Below are 17,604 nucleotides of genomic sequence, written 5' to 3' on the forward strand. Positions count from 1 at the left end.
GTACTTTCAAATTGGTAACAATTTAATTTTGAACTTTAATATGTAACAATTTAGTCCTTGTAATTTAAAGTTGATAACAATTTAGTCCTTATCATGAAATTTTTTTTGTTAAGTTTCTTATATGTATAGATTGATAAACTAAATAGGGACCAAATATGTTTATGAATTAGAAAGATTTAATTGTTATACGATAAAATTTGACACTTAATTTTAATAAAATTTTTTACAATAGGGACTAAATTGTTACCAATTTTAAATTACAGGGACTAAATTGTTACAAGTTAAAGTTCAAAGACTAAATTGTTACTTTAGCAAAAGTACATGGATTAAATCGTTACAAACTGAAGTTCAAGGGCTAAACTGTTACTTTAGTTAAAGTACAGGGACCAAATGTATTTTTTAACCTACAATAAAAATTAGAACACATTTATATAAGGTGTTATAGTTAATTTAATATGTAGGTTAACCAATTATTGTACTTAATGTTTTTAGTACAATTATTATACTTATTAATATATTATTTAATCAATGTTACAATTACATAATATCTAGGTTAATTGTTGATTTATGTTAATTAATGACCATCGTATCAAATAAAAAAAATACTACCTTGTAATGGGATCCTTAACATGCCCCCTCAAGATCGTAGCTCTTTTGGCTCATCGATCTTGGTCAGATCCCATTTTTTGACCGCATGCTCGTTTGAGTATTTTTGCTTTGATATCATATCAATATTCATGTGGTTCTATCTCAAAACCAATTGACAATGAGGGGAGTAACTCATATCTATTATAAACCTGGTCAATTCTTTTATCACAATCCTTAACACGTAAACTAAAAAAAATAACTATATTTTACAATCTTTAAACAAAAATATGCTACATTGTAATTATTTTTATACAAACAAATCTTTGTAAATATTTTAGAAATTTTATGTTACCCACTCACACTTGCTTTTTATTTATTTAATTAATGAATAAAGAAAATGTCTTTGGAATAAGTGTATGAAACCATTGAAATGGACTAGAACCATTTAGTAGAGGGATTAATGAAAAATTAATGGGAGGGACTAAGAAGTAAGAAGTTTGTATCCTAATTTTAGGACTACAATAATGTTTTATTGCTAAATTTAGAAGTTAAAATAAAATATTTGAAAATTCAGTGAGTGAAGCAGAATATACATAAATTTAATCATTAAAATAAAATAATTGTGAAAGCATTGATATTGAGACTGGATTTGATCATTAAATTTACTAATAATGTGTCAAGAAATTTTTTAAATAATAATGTGTCAAGAAATTTTTTAAATACCCTATATTCATTTTTAAAAAATGGTAGTAAGAAAAATATAAGTGCTTTAACTTAATTAAAAAAAAAATCCAAAGTTATCAGGTTGACTGCATATCAAAAGTGTTTATGAAATATATAAAATCAATTTAAAGTAGTATTTTCAAGGATGCATTCAATTAGAGGGTTTCTTTTTTTTTTAATTATTATTAGGTTAAAATACTATTTTGGTCATTGCACTTTTAGTCTCGGTTTATTTTTGTCCATGTACTTTGAAAATGTTCATTTTGGTCCCTATACTTTTAACTTTTGTTCATTTTAGTCCCTATACTTTGAAAATATTCATTTTAGTCTATGTACTTTTAAAAAGTGATCATTTTAGTCGTCCCTCCTCGCAAGATTTTAACACAAATTCTACACATAACAGGAACTATTTAGTGTGAAGTAATGTTTACAATGTAAAAAATATATTTGATTATAATGTAGTGTTGAAATTGTAATAGAAAAAGTGAGATTTAAAATAAAATGAAATTATCAAAATGGTCACTTTTTAAAAGTATAGGGACTAAAATGAACATTTTCAAGATAAAAATTAACCAAAGTAAAAAGGGATTTTTTTTTAATATTGTTTTTAATTAAACTTATTTTTAAAATAATGCAGATTTATTAGAAAAGATGGAAAAAATGCAACTTTGGAAACTTATTCCAAAAATAATGCTGGTGTAAAAAACGTGGGGCTTGGTTTATTTGGACTTATCTTAATTAATTTATTAGATTTTATTTTTTATATAAATTAGTTTTATAATTTTGTAAATTGATTTAAATTAATTGTTAATTAAGGTACATTTAATTTTTATTTAATTAGTTTATATGTCTTGAGTGTTTTTTTATTAAAAAAGTTAGGTAATTATAATATTATACTTTTTTTGTATTACAATTAAAATTGGATTATTTGATTAGCATAGTTAGATTTAATTAAAAACTTAATGGAAGATCTTTTTTTCCAATTTAGGATTTAAATGGCAGCTAAATGTTTGACGATTGTATTGTATACGAATGGAGGTACTATTGATGGTATAAATGAAGTTGATTATGATGGACCGTCAAGTGGAGGTTTTACTGTGTATAGTGGTATCGAATTTGAACATTTTGTTGAAATGGTTGGACTGTCCCTGAAGGTAGATTTGAGCAGGAATAAGTTAGACCTTGTCTATAGACACCCTAATCAAACACCATTGGGAGTAAATAAATACATTATCATTCCATTGGAGAACTAGAATACACTGGATTTAATGTTCTCAATTGCACCGCCATGTCCACAATTAGTGGAATTATATGTGAAGGTTAGGAATATGATGAATGTCCTATTAGACCTCGAGGGATCTAGCCAATGTATTGACCCTAGTCAAAGTCTTAATCCTGAACCTGAGTTAGTTGTGCCTCCAGTGACTAATTTAGATGAAGATATGGATTTAACTGCTGAGAATAGGTTTATAGAACTGAGGACAACAACAGATGATGAGTTTGATGAATTGGACCTCGAGGGGGAACATGATATCCCATCTCCAACATTTAATGACATAGACAGTGATACGATTAATATCAATGCAGAACATGATTGTATGATTCAACCAGTGGCTGCTGAAAATGATATGTTGTACACAGGGTTCAGTTGTAAGGATAAACGAACTATGCAACATGTTTATGCAAGGATATGCACAACAGTGTATTTCTGATTGCAGCTCGAACTCGGCCTCCGGACCGATCTGAATACTTGGGCGGACCTGCACAAAAAGGTGAGCACTCCGACGATCAAGTCAGTATAGGTCGGATTCCCAGTTTAGTTCGAGGTCAGAAATCATCGTACCTGATCGTGGAGTGAAGTCTTCTACTTATGGGTGGTAGTCCCGCTAATCTCGCGACGGTTACACCCGGTAATCTCGGGACCGTCGGTTACACCCGGTAATCTCGGGACCGACGGTTATACCCGATAATCACGCCGCTGACAGTAGCTCACATCGGCCCCCACCGAGCTTCCCGGTAGGTCGGACCTCGGCCAGGTTCACCTCGGCCCTCATACTTAGCATCTGTCAACGCTAGTGGTGGTGATCTCGACCGTCCGAGCTGGGCATGACTCATGAGTCATCTTGGAGCACCAATAGGGGTCCTCCACGTGTCCAGGGTATTCTCTTCCCCAAACACAACATATTGTGAAACGTTTTGCTGTGAAGAGTCACCATCCTTACAAAGTTGTAGAGTCCGCACCATCCAAATGGGCAATTAGATGTAAAAAGTGGCAAGATGGATGCAAATGGCGACTTCGAGCGATTCTTAATAAATCTTATAACCTATGAGAGATTACGAAGTACGTAGACCAACATTCTTGTTTGTACTCAGAATTCAATCAAAGTCATACTCAATTGGATTCGAATATGATAAGCATAGAATTTTGTGATGCAGTGAGAGCTAATCCTTCTACAAGTATTTCGACACTTCAAGATTTAATCAAGGAAAAATTTGGATATCATGTTCCTTATAGGAGGGTTTGGGAAGGAAAAACAAAAGCTTTGGCTCGTATTTTTGGTGACTGGGATGAATCATATAAACTTTTGCCAAAGTGGATGTACATGTTGAAACACACTAATCCCGGAACAATTGTCGAATGGAAAATTAGGGATTATGGACAACCAGGTAACAACATTCTTCATTCTGTATTCTGGTCATTCGGTCCTTGCATTGAAACCTTTAAAAAGTTTCGACCCATGCTTCAAATAGATGGTACTCACCTATATGGAAAGTATAAGGGGAAACTATTGATTGCAACATCGGTCGATTCAAATGGACATTTGCTACCTCTTGCCTTTGCCATTTTGGACGAAGAGAGTCGTGAGAACTGGGGATGGTTTTTAAAAAACCTACGAAAAGTTGTTACACATGAAGAGATATGTCTGATTTCAGACCGACATGGGGGTATTATCTCTGCTATTAACAATCCAGATAATGGTTGGACCGGACAGAAATCACATCACAGATTTTGTCTACGACATGTTGCTAGCAACTTCAATCATAAATACAACTGTGCAGAATTGAAAAAAATGGTTTATCGTGCCGGTTCTCAATTCCAGATTCGGAAGTATAACAAGTACGTGGAAGAAATTAAATTACAAAATAGCTCTTGTATGGATTTCTTCCGTAACATTGGTGTTGAGAACTGGACCCTATCACATGATGGTGGGTATAGATATGGGTGGATAACAACCAATCTTTCAGAATGCATTAATGGAGTCCTCAAAGGAGCTCAGATGTTACCCATCACTACATTGGTGGAACTTACATTCTACCGATGCGTAAAATATTTTGAGAAGCGGAGGGAGGAGACAAGAGATGCTTTGAGTAGAAATGAAGAATACACAAGGTATTATTTAGGTTGTTGTTTAATGTTCTTTATTGTGTAAATGCTGTTAACTTACATTATCAAACTAAACAGGTATGCTTACAATAAGCTTGTTAGATGGGCGGCGAGATCTACCAAACACACTGTAGTCCGTTATGATCGAGCCGTTGGTGTGTTTCATGTGAAAACAGGTCATCATTATTACAATTCAAAAGGTGGGAACATACAAATAGTGAGAATAACCGCCGTAGAACGTTCCTGTACATGTAACAAGTGGCAAACATATGGATTGTCATGTTCTCATTTAATGGCAGTTTGTTCACACCTAAATTTTAAGTACGAAGACTATATTGAGGATTGTTACAAGCTTTCAAAGTACGCTGAGTCTTACGCTCCTCAATTTGAGCCCATCCCACATGAAGATTATTGGATCGCTCATCCAAACATGCCTGTTTTGCACGCCGATCCAACTTTATTGAGACTGCCTGGAAGACCAAGGAGTTCTCGTATTCACAATGAGATGGATTTGAGAGAACCAAGTGTTCAACAAAGATGTGGGATTTGTAATCAACTTGGCCACAATCGAAGAAAGTGTCCTTCGAGACGATTGGAAGCGCCATCGTAGTTTGATATTTATCGTTGGAGTTTGATATTTACTATTGGAGTTTATGTTAATTTATTTGTTAGTGTAATTTCTCGTTATCTTATAAACTGTATGTGGTTGTAATTTGATGTTTATTATTGGAGTTTGATGCTTTTATGATGAATCTTGTTAGACTTTGTGGTTGTAATTTGATTTTGTAATTTTGATTTTGTTGGAGTTTGTCAAACTAATGATTATTTATGATATTAGATTATGGAACTAGATCCAGGTCCTACCAATCGATCGGTATTGTATGCACAAGCTCGACATCGATCCGAATTAGTTTGGCAAGGTCAATGTAATGAGGAGTTGCACTGCCGACGTAGAGAGGCAGTATTGGATCGCTCCATCCCGCTCCATCCTCTAATTGAGCCTGCATTACGTGCTTCTGGATTTTACGGGTTTGCCAGATTGGGATTCATCTAATTAGATTGGCATTTGATAACCGCGCTTGTAGAACGGTGGAGGCCGGAGACTCATACATTTCACATGCCAGATGGAGAGTGTACTATCACTCTACAGGATGTAGAGGTGCAACTTGGGTTACCAGTAGACGGTGAGCCCCTTACCGGTCCCATTAATAATGATTGGAAAGGCATCTGTCAAGCATTACTTGGGGTGACTCCAGATGATCGATACACCAGAGGCTCTAGGTTGAGTTTACCTTGGTTAGCTTCTCAATTTCGTAACCTGAACGATGATGCAGATGAGGAAACCATTGCCAGATACGCACGTGCCTATATTATGCAGCTTATCGGTGGTAGCCTATTCGCCGACAAGTCTAACAACTTGGTGCATTTGATGTTCCTTCCACTGCTATTAGATTTTGCGGTAGCTGGACGTTTTAGTTGAGGTGGAGCATGTTTGGCATGGTTGTACCAAAATTTGTGCAAATTTTGTCGCTCTGACTCACGTGACATTGCCGGCCCAATTATACTTCTTCAAGTATGGGCTTGGGATCGGTTTCCAACGATGACTCCACAACGTCGTCACATATCCGATCACGAGCTTGTGGATCGACCATTAGCTGCCCGGTACGTCAATATAACTATTGAATTGTTTGACACATTTTAATTGTTCTACTGAAATAATTGTTCACTTATAATATTGTTGTAGATGGAGGGATCAATTTTGTGTTACAGAGGTATCTACACATGTTTTGATCCAATATAGATACATGTTGGACCTCTTGTCACCTGGCTCGGTAAGTTTTTTAATTTTTTAAAATTTTAAATATATATCGATTTACAATTAATTACATGTTTTATTTATTACGATTTCAGATGATCTGGGAGCCATATACTAAGGAATTACCTGACTACTGTACCAGTGGACATGATGTATGGTGCACTGTAAGTCCACTCATATACTTTCATGTAGTTGAGTGGCATCATCCAGATAGAGTTACAAGACAATTTAGTATGAAACAAGCAATTCCAGAAGTGCCTAGATGGGAACCAAGGATACATGACATAGACATACGGGATAGCACATGGCAGGATAAAACTGTATCTTTTGTAGCGAGGTGGCGCGTGCGTAGAGATTATATTGTTATAAATCCTCACGTGGACGATGATGATGCTTGCGATCCAGAATACATGAGTTGGTATTTATCAATAACTAGACGTTATCTTACTCGAGAAGGGGCATCATTTGGTGCTACGGTACAAATTTTAATTTGCTTATATAAACTATTCGAATTTAATTATATATTTATGAATTTTTAATTTTTAATTTCGTGCTACGGTACAATTTTTAATTTTTTTCATGTAGGCTGCGTGTTTCGAGCAAATAAGTATTATCTCGTCATCAGAAAATATTAATAGGTTGTGTAACGTTGGCGCGAGACATCTTCAAAGCCTTCATCAGATGTATAAGGTGCCTACTCCAGCTCGTGGCCCTAGGCGTAGAGGACGGCGTCAAGTAGATCATGATGCTCCAATAGAGCTTGACGATCCTGTACCTGAAGTTATCTATCATAACGTCGAGGATGTTCCACCGTTTACACAGACACAGGATGACGCTGGTCCGTCGACGCCTATGTTCATGATACCGACTCCTAGTTTCAGTCAGTATCACACACCACCTTTGCCACCATTGTATGGTTATGGAGCCGGCCATGGACGTGGACGTGGGGAGCATGGACAATACATCAACCCTGCGGAGGATTAAGAGACACCACCACCAGAAATAGTTCGTCGTCAGCCACATCGTAACCGACGACGTCCCCATTGTGGGACGGATTAGATGGATAGATTGTAAATTGACAAACAGAAAACATTAGTCTAAGATTGTATTTTATTTTCTTTTAATATATTATTATTTATTTTTCTCTTTTTTACTTAATATTATCATTTTTATCCCAACTTCTTATATATATATACACTATTATTTATTTAATAATAATAAGTTTATTATTATTACTGTCATTGTATTTTTTACACCAGCATTATTTTTGGAATAAGTTTCCAAAGTTGCATTTTTTCCATCTTTTCTAATAAATCTGCATTATTTTAAAAATAAGTTTAATTAAATATAATATTAAAAAAAAATCCAAGTAAAAAGTACATAAACCAAAACGAACATTTAAAAGTATAAGGACTCAAATGAACTAGAACTCAAAATACAAGGACCAAACTAGTATTTTAACCTTATTATTATTATTTTGTTAAGGTGGAAGTAAAAACGTTATCCAAAATTACAAAAATAATTAATATTTCATAATTATATAGCTTTTAACCATTGCATAATTTTCAAATGAATTAAAAATTATTAACATTAATAATATGTCTATATTAGTGATATTTTGTTGATATTTTTATATTTTATCGATTTTTTGACGATATTATGGAAATATTGACTCATTATTCGTGTCAAATGTCGAATCCATGAACCTAAAAAAATATCAAGAGAAATGTCAATACAGTTGACAGAAATTTAATACACTAATATAATAAACTAATGATTAAATTAAGGAGATTGTAAGCTGTATGTAACACAATACATCAACAGCTACATCTTCGAAAGATTCATTTCATAAAGATATAAATTAGACCAGGTCAATATCTTATATCCAGTTGACACATAGAGAGAGAATAATATATAAAAATAGAATATAATATTATTTAATTACTGATAACATAAGATAGAGATGGTGATATATTTATAATTATAAAATAATAATAATAATAACAAATATACTTCAACTCATAAAAAAATATTTCAGGTTTGAAATTTTACATCGAGTAAAGAATTACTATTTAAGATAATAAAAATAATAAATAGAACGTTTTTAGTTATTGAAAAATATATGCGTTTTGGTAAATGTTTTATTATTCTTATTCATTTCTTATTTTTAGAACATACTTCTAAAATTGCATATATACAAAGTTTGGGGAAAAAATAGTTTCTAATTTTGTTTTCATATTTTCAATTTTTTAAAAACATAAATACAAATATTATTTTATTATTATTATTTTTACTTATTAAATGCAAAATAATTTTCTTAGAAGACCAAATACAACATGGTTTTGCAAAAGACATCAAGTTGCTTTTTCAGCCAACACCAAATTTTTATTTACTTTTTAAAATAAAAACAAGAAACAAAAAATAATCAAGAAACATATTTTTGTTTTGTAATTAGAAACGAAAACACTACCCTATGGCCTAAAATGTCTTTTTCTTAAACAAATCACACTTATACCATTCACCTTTATAAAACAATTAAAAATTAATAATGCCATTTTAAATGTGAATAGAAGATGTATTAAGAAGGGTAATTATTAAACATTGAAAAATTTTACAACTGAATTGAAAGGGAGGGATATTTTAGTCTAAAATTATTAGAGTTGAAAATTTTAAACAAAAATGAAGTGGAATAAAATATGGGTGGATAGGTTAACATTTCAATATTTTTATATATTTATAAGTTCGACATCGATATAAAGGAGATTAATCGATATTTTTATTAAGTTGTACAAATATGTTGAACTCAACTCATACATGTAATATAAATATTAATAACAAAAGTAAAAAATTTAAAAAATTGAAGTCACATGAAATTGAACCCTTCCACTAGCGAAACACAACCCACCCATCAATGCAATCCATTTGTCTACGTGGCGTGTCCATGTTTCAAAATATATTAATAAAAGAATAATTTAATGACACGTCAGTTTTGTATAAAACCCTAATTGATAATTTTTAATAAGTAAAATTGATAATTTAAAAAAATTACACATTAAATTGAGAAAAACTTTCAAAATTTTGGGATCGTTTAACTATATTTAGCCTTGTTAACTAATTCTATGACTTTTTTATTTTGATTTTTCGAATTCAAGATAAAAATTGAGGACAAATATTCAAATTAACTTCATTCGATAAAATCGAGACATTGACCTTTATATACACATTTGCATCAAATTCAAACAAGGGATGAAATGTGGTTTGAAACATTTAACTTGAAAAAAAAAAACTTACAATATTGAGTTACGTTTCACATTAAATCTAAAGAAAATTAATGTCTTAATTATTGAGCTATACTTAACACAATTTCAACTCTACAATATCAAAATAATAAATTGGGAGAATGTCTGGGACTTGTTTGATAATGTTTATATCATTTTTTTAATAAAGAAAAATGAATTGCATGATCCAACATCCACAAATTTTAAAAACAATATTTCTACTTGTGTTTAGAAGGAATAACAACCGGATTTGTTTTAATTGTTTCCAAAATTTCTATACAATTTCGAAAATGTTCCGAAAAAAAAAAACTTAAATTTCTTAAGAAAATCGAAAACGATAAACAAGAAATGTAACGTTGCCCAAACCATGCTTAGTTTCCATTTGATTCAAAATTAATATTAATCAATCCTCTCTCTCTCTCTCTCTATATTTTTCTAACGTTTTAAGATGCAAATATAAGGAAGTGAGAAGGAAGAATGGAAAAAACCGGCATTGAAGAAGCAGAGCAGAGCAGAGGTCGAAAATGGAGAAATCTCTGATCAGGTCCGCAACTGAACAACTCTCTCACCTCCTCATCAAACACGATGCCGCCATTAACAACATCCCTATCCAACCTTTCGTTTCCCTATGCAATTCGCTCATTCGCGTTCTCGGTTTGCCCTAATTTCCTTCTCTCTAATTCTTCTTCTTCTTCTTCTTCTGCATCTGTTGAGTGTGATGATCCTTCTCGATTGCAGATGAAATCGGGCCGACAATGGCGGTTCTGCGCCAAGAAATTGGGCAAAATATCCAGGTACCAACGCAAAAACAGAATTCAGAGACTGTTAATTCTTTCACAGAGTTTAATGGATCGTGTGTTGTGTTTGATTGTTGTGTAGCGGATTGAAATGGCGGACGAATCCGATCCTTCAATCTGTTCCAATTTGGTTGAGATTCTGAAGAAAGAGGCGAATCAAGGCTGCGCCAGGACGGGGAGCAGTTGCAGCAGAGCATTTCTTTGGCTTACTCGGTAATCATTCTTTTATAACCGACCTTAAATACTATTTTAGTCTCTCTCCATTTTTACTTCCAGACGGCGGTTTTAGTCTCTATTTATGACTAGTAATAGAGTCATCCATTCTCGTGAGAGGTCAAAATGACCGCAAGAACATATTAATGACGAGGAACACATTTTTACTATTCTATTAATCATGTTACTTTCTCAACTATTTTGCCTAAGCCTAGTTGAGGAAGAATTATTGGACGTAAAACAAAAAAATATGCTGATTTGAGGTTCAATTACTTTCTTCCTTGAACACTAGGTCTTGTAATCAAATTTCGAATTATCATTTTAGTCCATATAGTTTTCAAAAAGATCCATTTTAGTCTCTTCATTTTCACTTTTATCTCATTTCTTTTAATCATGATTTTAACGAGATATTTTATTCTCTAAATTTTTTGAAATGTAACAAAAACAAAAAATTTATATTAAATGATTTCTATTGTGTGTACGTTTTGTGTTAAATTTTTATAAATAAAGACCAAATTAGACATTTAAAAAAATACAAAAACGAATTAAAACGAAGGCCTTGAAAGTATAAGGATTAAAATAAAAAAAAACTCAAAGTCAAAATACAAGAAACAAAATAGTATTTAAACCTATTTACAAATACAACACAAGAAATAAGATTTTACAATTTTGTAGGCTTTCGTGTCTCACATTAGTAATTCATTTTAATTAGTGCTAAATTTGCTGTTATACCTCTCACATGCCATTCAACACTTTATATTATTGAAAATTTAAGAAAGTGTTAAAAGTTTTTTTTATTAGTATTATAATGTTAATCAATAAACATATGAATATAGCTTAACAGTTAATGTATTTTACTCAATTTTCAGAAGTCGAAGTTTCAACATAATCCTCCATCTTGAGTTGTACTAAAAAAAATGTAGAATTTTAATCCAATATCATCCATTTTGGTCCTCTCTAAGTTCCATTCTGGCACTGATCTCTTCTTTTCATACTCTTTTTTCTTTTTGCTTATATTTTCATTACCTACATAAATTTCTTCACAATTAATATTTGTCTACACACACTTTCTCTAGTTTTTTTTATTATTATTTTTACATACATATTTTCTCATTAATATTGATCTCTTAGCTTTACTCACTTAGTTTCCCTAATTAATCTCTTTCGATATCCAGATTTTATCTCACTAATCTCTTTTTACATACACTTTTTTACTCATTGAGGTTATTATTTATAATTGAGGAAATTACATAAATAGCATATGGTAAATATAGCCAAAGTTAATGTTTCACTAGAATAGCAACATTCGAGTCAAAGTCAAATATAATGTAAAAAACATACTAAGAAAAATCAAACTTATAACTTATGCTATATTTGAAAAATGAAAAGTTGTGACACTTTTTCCTATCAAATTTATGTAATGGAGTAAAAGTTTTGTACTAAGAAAAGGAGTGAAATTTATCTTTCTTGAGTTTAGTTGTTTTTGTTTTAACAATTGTTAATTTTAGAAATATTTGTTTAAATAAATATTAATTATTTAAAGTTATTAAAATCTTGAGAAAATAAAGTCTTCTAATTCAAGAATAATTATGAATTGATTTATAGGAGAATTAAAATTACCTAAATTCTATGATAATTTAGACATGAATAGCATATACATGTGAGGAAAAATCTAATGTTTTTTTTTCCCCTCTTTTTGATAGAATAATATGGATTCTCTCAAGTGTGATGGTAAATGGTACTGAGAGACTATAACATCAATTAAAAGGTTAAATACTTATTTTTGGTCTTGTACTTTTTATCTTAGGTTTAGGTTTATATTGGTCCGAGTATTTTCAAAATGTCTATTTTGGTCTTTTTATTTTCATTTTTATCTCATGCTTTTTCAACCATAATTTTAGAATATAATAATTGACTTGCGAATTAAATTTGTTGAAATGTAGTGATAACAGTTCACTTGCTAATTAAAAGAAAAAAAAAGTTTCTATTTGGTAGAACACTAATTGCTTTTAAAAGTACAACAAGCAAAAAGTATTTAAAAATATAACTAAAATGAAAAAAAAAGAATTAAAATACAAGGAATAAAATAAACCATAACTACATAGACTAAAATATTATTAATTGAATTGCGCTGATCTTAGGTTTTCCAAATATCTACTGGTTCACAGTTTTGAATGAAAAATCAGACCACTCAAAACCCTTCACCCATTTATGAACTCATGATTAAATTGATTTCAATCCCTTTTCTAACAAAATCAATATGTCTCTCCAAACATTAGTACCTAATCAACACTAAGGATATATTTGGTAATGTTCTCGAGTTTCTATTTTGTTATTTTTAATTAAGAAAAATAGAATTGCATAGCCCTCAAAAATATGTTGGAACCAAATTGGAAATGGGAATTACAAGAAATAAGAAACTTGATTTTACTGTTTTTAAAATTGTAATTTTGAGAAAGTTTTTAAATAATGAGAAACAAAAAACATAAATAGTAGTCGATTGTTTAGATTTCTCGATAAAATTAGAAACGAGAAAAAAGAAATGGGAACATCACCAAACGAAACCCTAAACTAGCGATTTAATTTCAAACAACTTAATCAAGTATGTGTTTGGGTGTCTATAGGTCTCTGGATTTTACGGTGGCCTTACTGGAAACCCTAAACTAGCGATTTAATTTCAAACAACTTAATCAAGTATGTGTTTGGGTGTCTATAGGTCTCTGGATTTTACGGTGGCCTTACTGGAGAAGATATCAAATGAGCCTGGAATAATCATGGAGCAAGCAGTAGAGGAATCCTACAACCTCACTTTGAAGCCATGGCATGGTTGGATCTCATCCGCTGCTTACAAAGTAAAAACTTTTCTCTAACACTAAATTTATGTTACCACTTTACAGTTCAATTCGATGAAATTAAACGCCTCGAGATATGTGATTCTCATATCTCATTAGCCGGTATACTGCTCCCGTAAGAATATCCTATGCATAGAGTAATTATATACGATAATTCCAATAATCTAATTGTTGAATCAGTTGAAACTTATAATAATTTTCCGAAGAAAAAGTTAGAGAAGTGATTCTTAAAATGTTGTTCCCTTCGTTCACGTATTGAATCTCAAGAAAGGAAAGTAATGCATTTAATAAATTATTGTTTTTACCAAAAATTTTATATTTGCAGATTGCTCTGAAAATGGTGCCTGATACAGCAACGTTCATCAACATAATAATGGAAAATGAGGGTAACCATGAGACCCTTCTCCAAGACATACAAACCTTCCTTCCTTTGCTTTTGGATTTTCTCCAACAGGCTCACTCCATCCTGGTAAAATAAAATAACCCGCACTCTATTTTGTGATTTACAGTGTGTTTGGGATGACTTTTGAAATAAGTATTTTAAGATAAGAAAAAAAAAACAACTTTTTCTATAAGCACTCTCGGAAGAATTACTAATAGTTTTGGTATAGTTTCTTGTATCAATATTCATGGGTTTCGTCTAAAAATCAACTGGTGACCAGAGAGGTAGCACATATTTATTATAAACCCTTTGTTGAGTCATTTTTTCTTTTCAATCTGTGATATTTAACATGTCCTCTAAAGATGGTGCCTCTTCTGGGTCACCAATTTTGACTGGATCCTATTTCTGGACTGGATGATCATTTGAGCATTTGGATTCTGATACCATATTAAACATGAATCAACTACCAATGAACCCAAAAGCTTAAGTTGATGGGTTAGGATAAATTTAAACATTTATATTGGATATCTTTAACTTTCGGAGTGATTTTAGATAATTAAGGCCCAACCCAGCAACCATAGTACCAAACTTGTTTTTGTACAATTTCATTAGTAACTTTTTCACCCCTGGGAGAAATTTTTTATTTGTTAGTCAAATTTTAAAAATAAGAGTAAGTCTTTTAATTTTTTTTTTTTTGTGTTTTAAAAGATTTTTGATAGATTTTTAAAATGTTTATGAAAACTATGTAACGAAACAAACTGATAAATAAGTGAATGTAATATTTATAAAACTTAATTTTTAAGAACAGAAAATAAAATGACAAAACAAAATAGTTATGAAACGAGTCTAAAAAGTGTTGTGTGTTTGTTTATATATTGGGTTATGCAGAGATTGTATAACTTGGAGAGAATAAAGTCTACATGAGGATGGAGAAAAGTATGGACTTGGGAAGGCAAGAAGACAGCCATCATCCCCTCTTGAAGTGATCTAGTGGCTCTCATTTAATTAGTTTGTTTGGTGTGTGAAGAAGTTGATTATTTGTTTATGTGATGTGATGTGTTGTTACTTGTAATTGTGCAATTGTATCTCTCTCTGGCTCGACTAGAAGAAATGAGAACAATTCAATTTTAATTTTTTATTCTTTCAAATATTACTATTTTTCGAAACGCTCTCGATATCTTCTCTAATTTTTTCTGCAAAGATCCGACCTGCTCTGCTCAGATACACTCCTTATTCAACCTAATTGTTTAGTTTTAAGAAATCCAAAAAAGGAATCATATAAAAAAATGGCGGTCAACCTAAGCATCTCGGTTATTAGGGGTGTTTAAAAAACTCGACGATTGGAAAAAACTGATCAACCTAACCCAAACCACGATGTGGTGTCCTTGAATGACAATTCTATAGATTGTGTTGGTTCAAGGTTCACTCTAAAAGTAAGTTTGGGTTGAACTAACCACGGATTTTTTTAATAATGTTTTAATTCAAATTTATTCCAAATATATATTAACTCTCAAACTATTTCCAAGAATAATGCTTGGAAAATAATAGGCCGTCTCTGCCACTTCACAATTTTCGAGTTGCATAGTGCCTTGCTAGTGCCATGTGTGTGTGTGTTTTTTTTTAATAATTTAAAAAAGAAATAACAAATTTAAGGCAAATTATAAAATAAAATTTTAAAAAATATAAATAAAATAATATAAATCTGAAATAGGGTGAATTTCAAAATTATTGACAAAATTAGGATAGTTGTAGTCAAAGTCAAAAATCGTGGACGATGTACACGTTTTACATATGTTAGGTGATGTGAACTAAATCGTGTACGTCGTACGCGATTTCAATGAATCGCGTGCAACGTATACGATTTAGGTAAATCGTGTATGTACCTTAAATTGTGTACGTCGTACACGAGTTATGCCTTGTACACATTTTAGGTAAAACGTGTACAACGTACACCAGTTCACCCAGAAATTTTTTTATGTTTTTTATTCTTTAAACCATAACAATTTGCGTGCTGAATTCAGAAAGTATTCATACAAACTTAAATTTAACTTCAATTATAAACTAAATTCAAATTCATTAATAAGAGTTCATTGATTAAAAAATAAACAAACTGAAATATTACAAAATATGGATAAAAACTCATGTACCACATGGTCGCTGTCTTCTCTGGCGACCTCCACGATGAGGTTGAGGCCCATGAATATGTGATGATGGATGATGAATTATATTGTCGATATCTTACTGTGTTACCTCAATAGGTGATAGTGTAGTGGATGAATTGAACTTGATACGATGTTTATATGAACGGCAGGTGTAGGAATCACAATAAAATCTGACTGGACTGGAGTACTCGGAATCTGATCTTCAAGTATTGGAGGTTCTGGATCTTGAATGTTATCATCTATGGATGGTTGATGCCTACGACGAGCGCGCCTCCTCTCAAAGTTGGAAGAAACTGGTCTACTAGTACCCTCCTGGATGTTTGTGCTTTGAATAAAGTTCTCACATAAAGAACCCAACTGCGATATATTATGTTCTAATGCAATTAAGTTTTGCACTTTACTGAAAAAAAATTTCTATAAAAAAAAAAAGCATATAAATATAACTTAATATCATAACTAATTAATTTAAGAAATATAATACTCACCGTTTGATCATAAAAGCACCTTCATGTGTAATGAATTTTCTCGTGACGAAATTATACCAATTTAAATACTCAATTAAGGCAGTTGACCTATATGTTACATCATTCCCATTTCAACATGGAAAATTTTCGTGCTTCGGTCAATAGATGTCACTGAATGTGAAGCTATTCTTTTCTCCCACCTCCTGAGTTTATTCAAAAGCATATTTCATATATTGTTTACCATGCGCTAATGTCTCATCAATTTCTTCTCTACGTTTCTCAAAATATGCAATCGTTTGATAAAACGTGAACTTAACCAATGCAGTGATCGACAACATTCTAGCTCCCTTGAAAACACCATTAATAGACTCTGCTAGGTTAGTTGTCATCCACACACGTCTATAGTTCACATTATATCCAAAATCTTTTTTGATAGTTTCATGTAGTGCAGCTATAGATGTACTAGGATAACATCGTATAATATTTTGAATTTCGTTACAGATTAAATCTGCATCTAGTTGTGAGTGATCATATGTGACCTTTGAGTATAAACACTAATGAAGTTTCTTAAGTATGAGGATTTCAAAGATTCCATGGGTTTTACGTCAACTAGCATGAAGTCTCCACTTGCAACCTTCATTCCATTGTTTGCATTTTGCATACCAAATATCTTGGCTTGATTCTGCCACAGTAATTTGACAATGTTGTGCAACACAATATTTTTTTACTGCAAGTTGTACATCTTTTTTCGTCACAAATTTCCTACCTTTATATATATCGCTTGAATCATTTTCTAAAAACATTAACTCTTCCTCCAACGTTGACCCTTCTTCACATATAGAATCAATTGTCTCAAAATCTATTTGTGTGAATATATCTGAAGGTATTTCTTTGTTTTAACATTGAAGAGGGTTATGTTTATTCGGACATTCATGCACAATTTT

The 17,604-nt window shown here is 31.6% G+C and overlaps 2 protein-coding genes and 1 pseudogene across 2 annotated transcripts; all 3 read left to right on the forward strand.

Annotated features, from left to right (window-relative positions):
• Nucleotides 1-3,494: 3,494 nt before the first annotated feature.
• On the forward strand, nucleotides 3,495-5,419 carry LOC148208102 (uncharacterized). Its single transcript, XM_088119448.1, has 2 exons — nucleotides 3,495-4,702; nucleotides 4,775-5,419. The coding sequence occupies exons 1-2, from the start codon at nucleotides 3,720-3,722 to the stop codon at nucleotides 5,304-5,306; spliced, it is 1,515 nt and encodes a 504-aa protein (XP_087975574.1). The 5' UTR covers nucleotides 3,495-3,719; the 3' UTR covers nucleotides 5,307-5,419.
• Nucleotides 5,420-5,537: 118 nt separating this feature from the next.
• Nucleotides 5,538-7,496, forward strand: LOC148208103 (serine/threonine-protein phosphatase 7 long form homolog; annotated as a pseudogene).
• Nucleotides 7,497-10,289: 2,793 nt separating this feature from the next.
• LOC148208104 (glycolipid transfer protein 3-like) lies at nucleotides 10,290-15,143 on the forward strand. Its single transcript, XM_088120083.1, has 6 exons — nucleotides 10,290-10,444; nucleotides 10,529-10,584; nucleotides 10,670-10,800; nucleotides 13,517-13,652; nucleotides 13,978-14,121; nucleotides 14,923-15,143. The coding sequence occupies exons 1-6, from the start codon at nucleotides 10,315-10,317 to the stop codon at nucleotides 14,956-14,958; spliced, it is 633 nt and encodes a 210-aa protein (XP_087976209.1). The 5' UTR covers nucleotides 10,290-10,314; the 3' UTR covers nucleotides 14,959-15,143.
• The last annotated feature ends 2,461 nt before the right edge of the window (nucleotides 15,144-17,604 follow it).

Source organism: Momordica charantia (assembly GCF_013281855.1).
Source record: "Momordica charantia cultivar OHB3-1 chromosome 11 unlocalized genomic scaffold, Mcharantia_2.0 BLBB01000011.1, whole genome shotgun sequence".
Classification (NCBI taxonomy): Eukaryota; Viridiplantae; Streptophyta; class Magnoliopsida; order Cucurbitales; family Cucurbitaceae; genus Momordica; species Momordica charantia.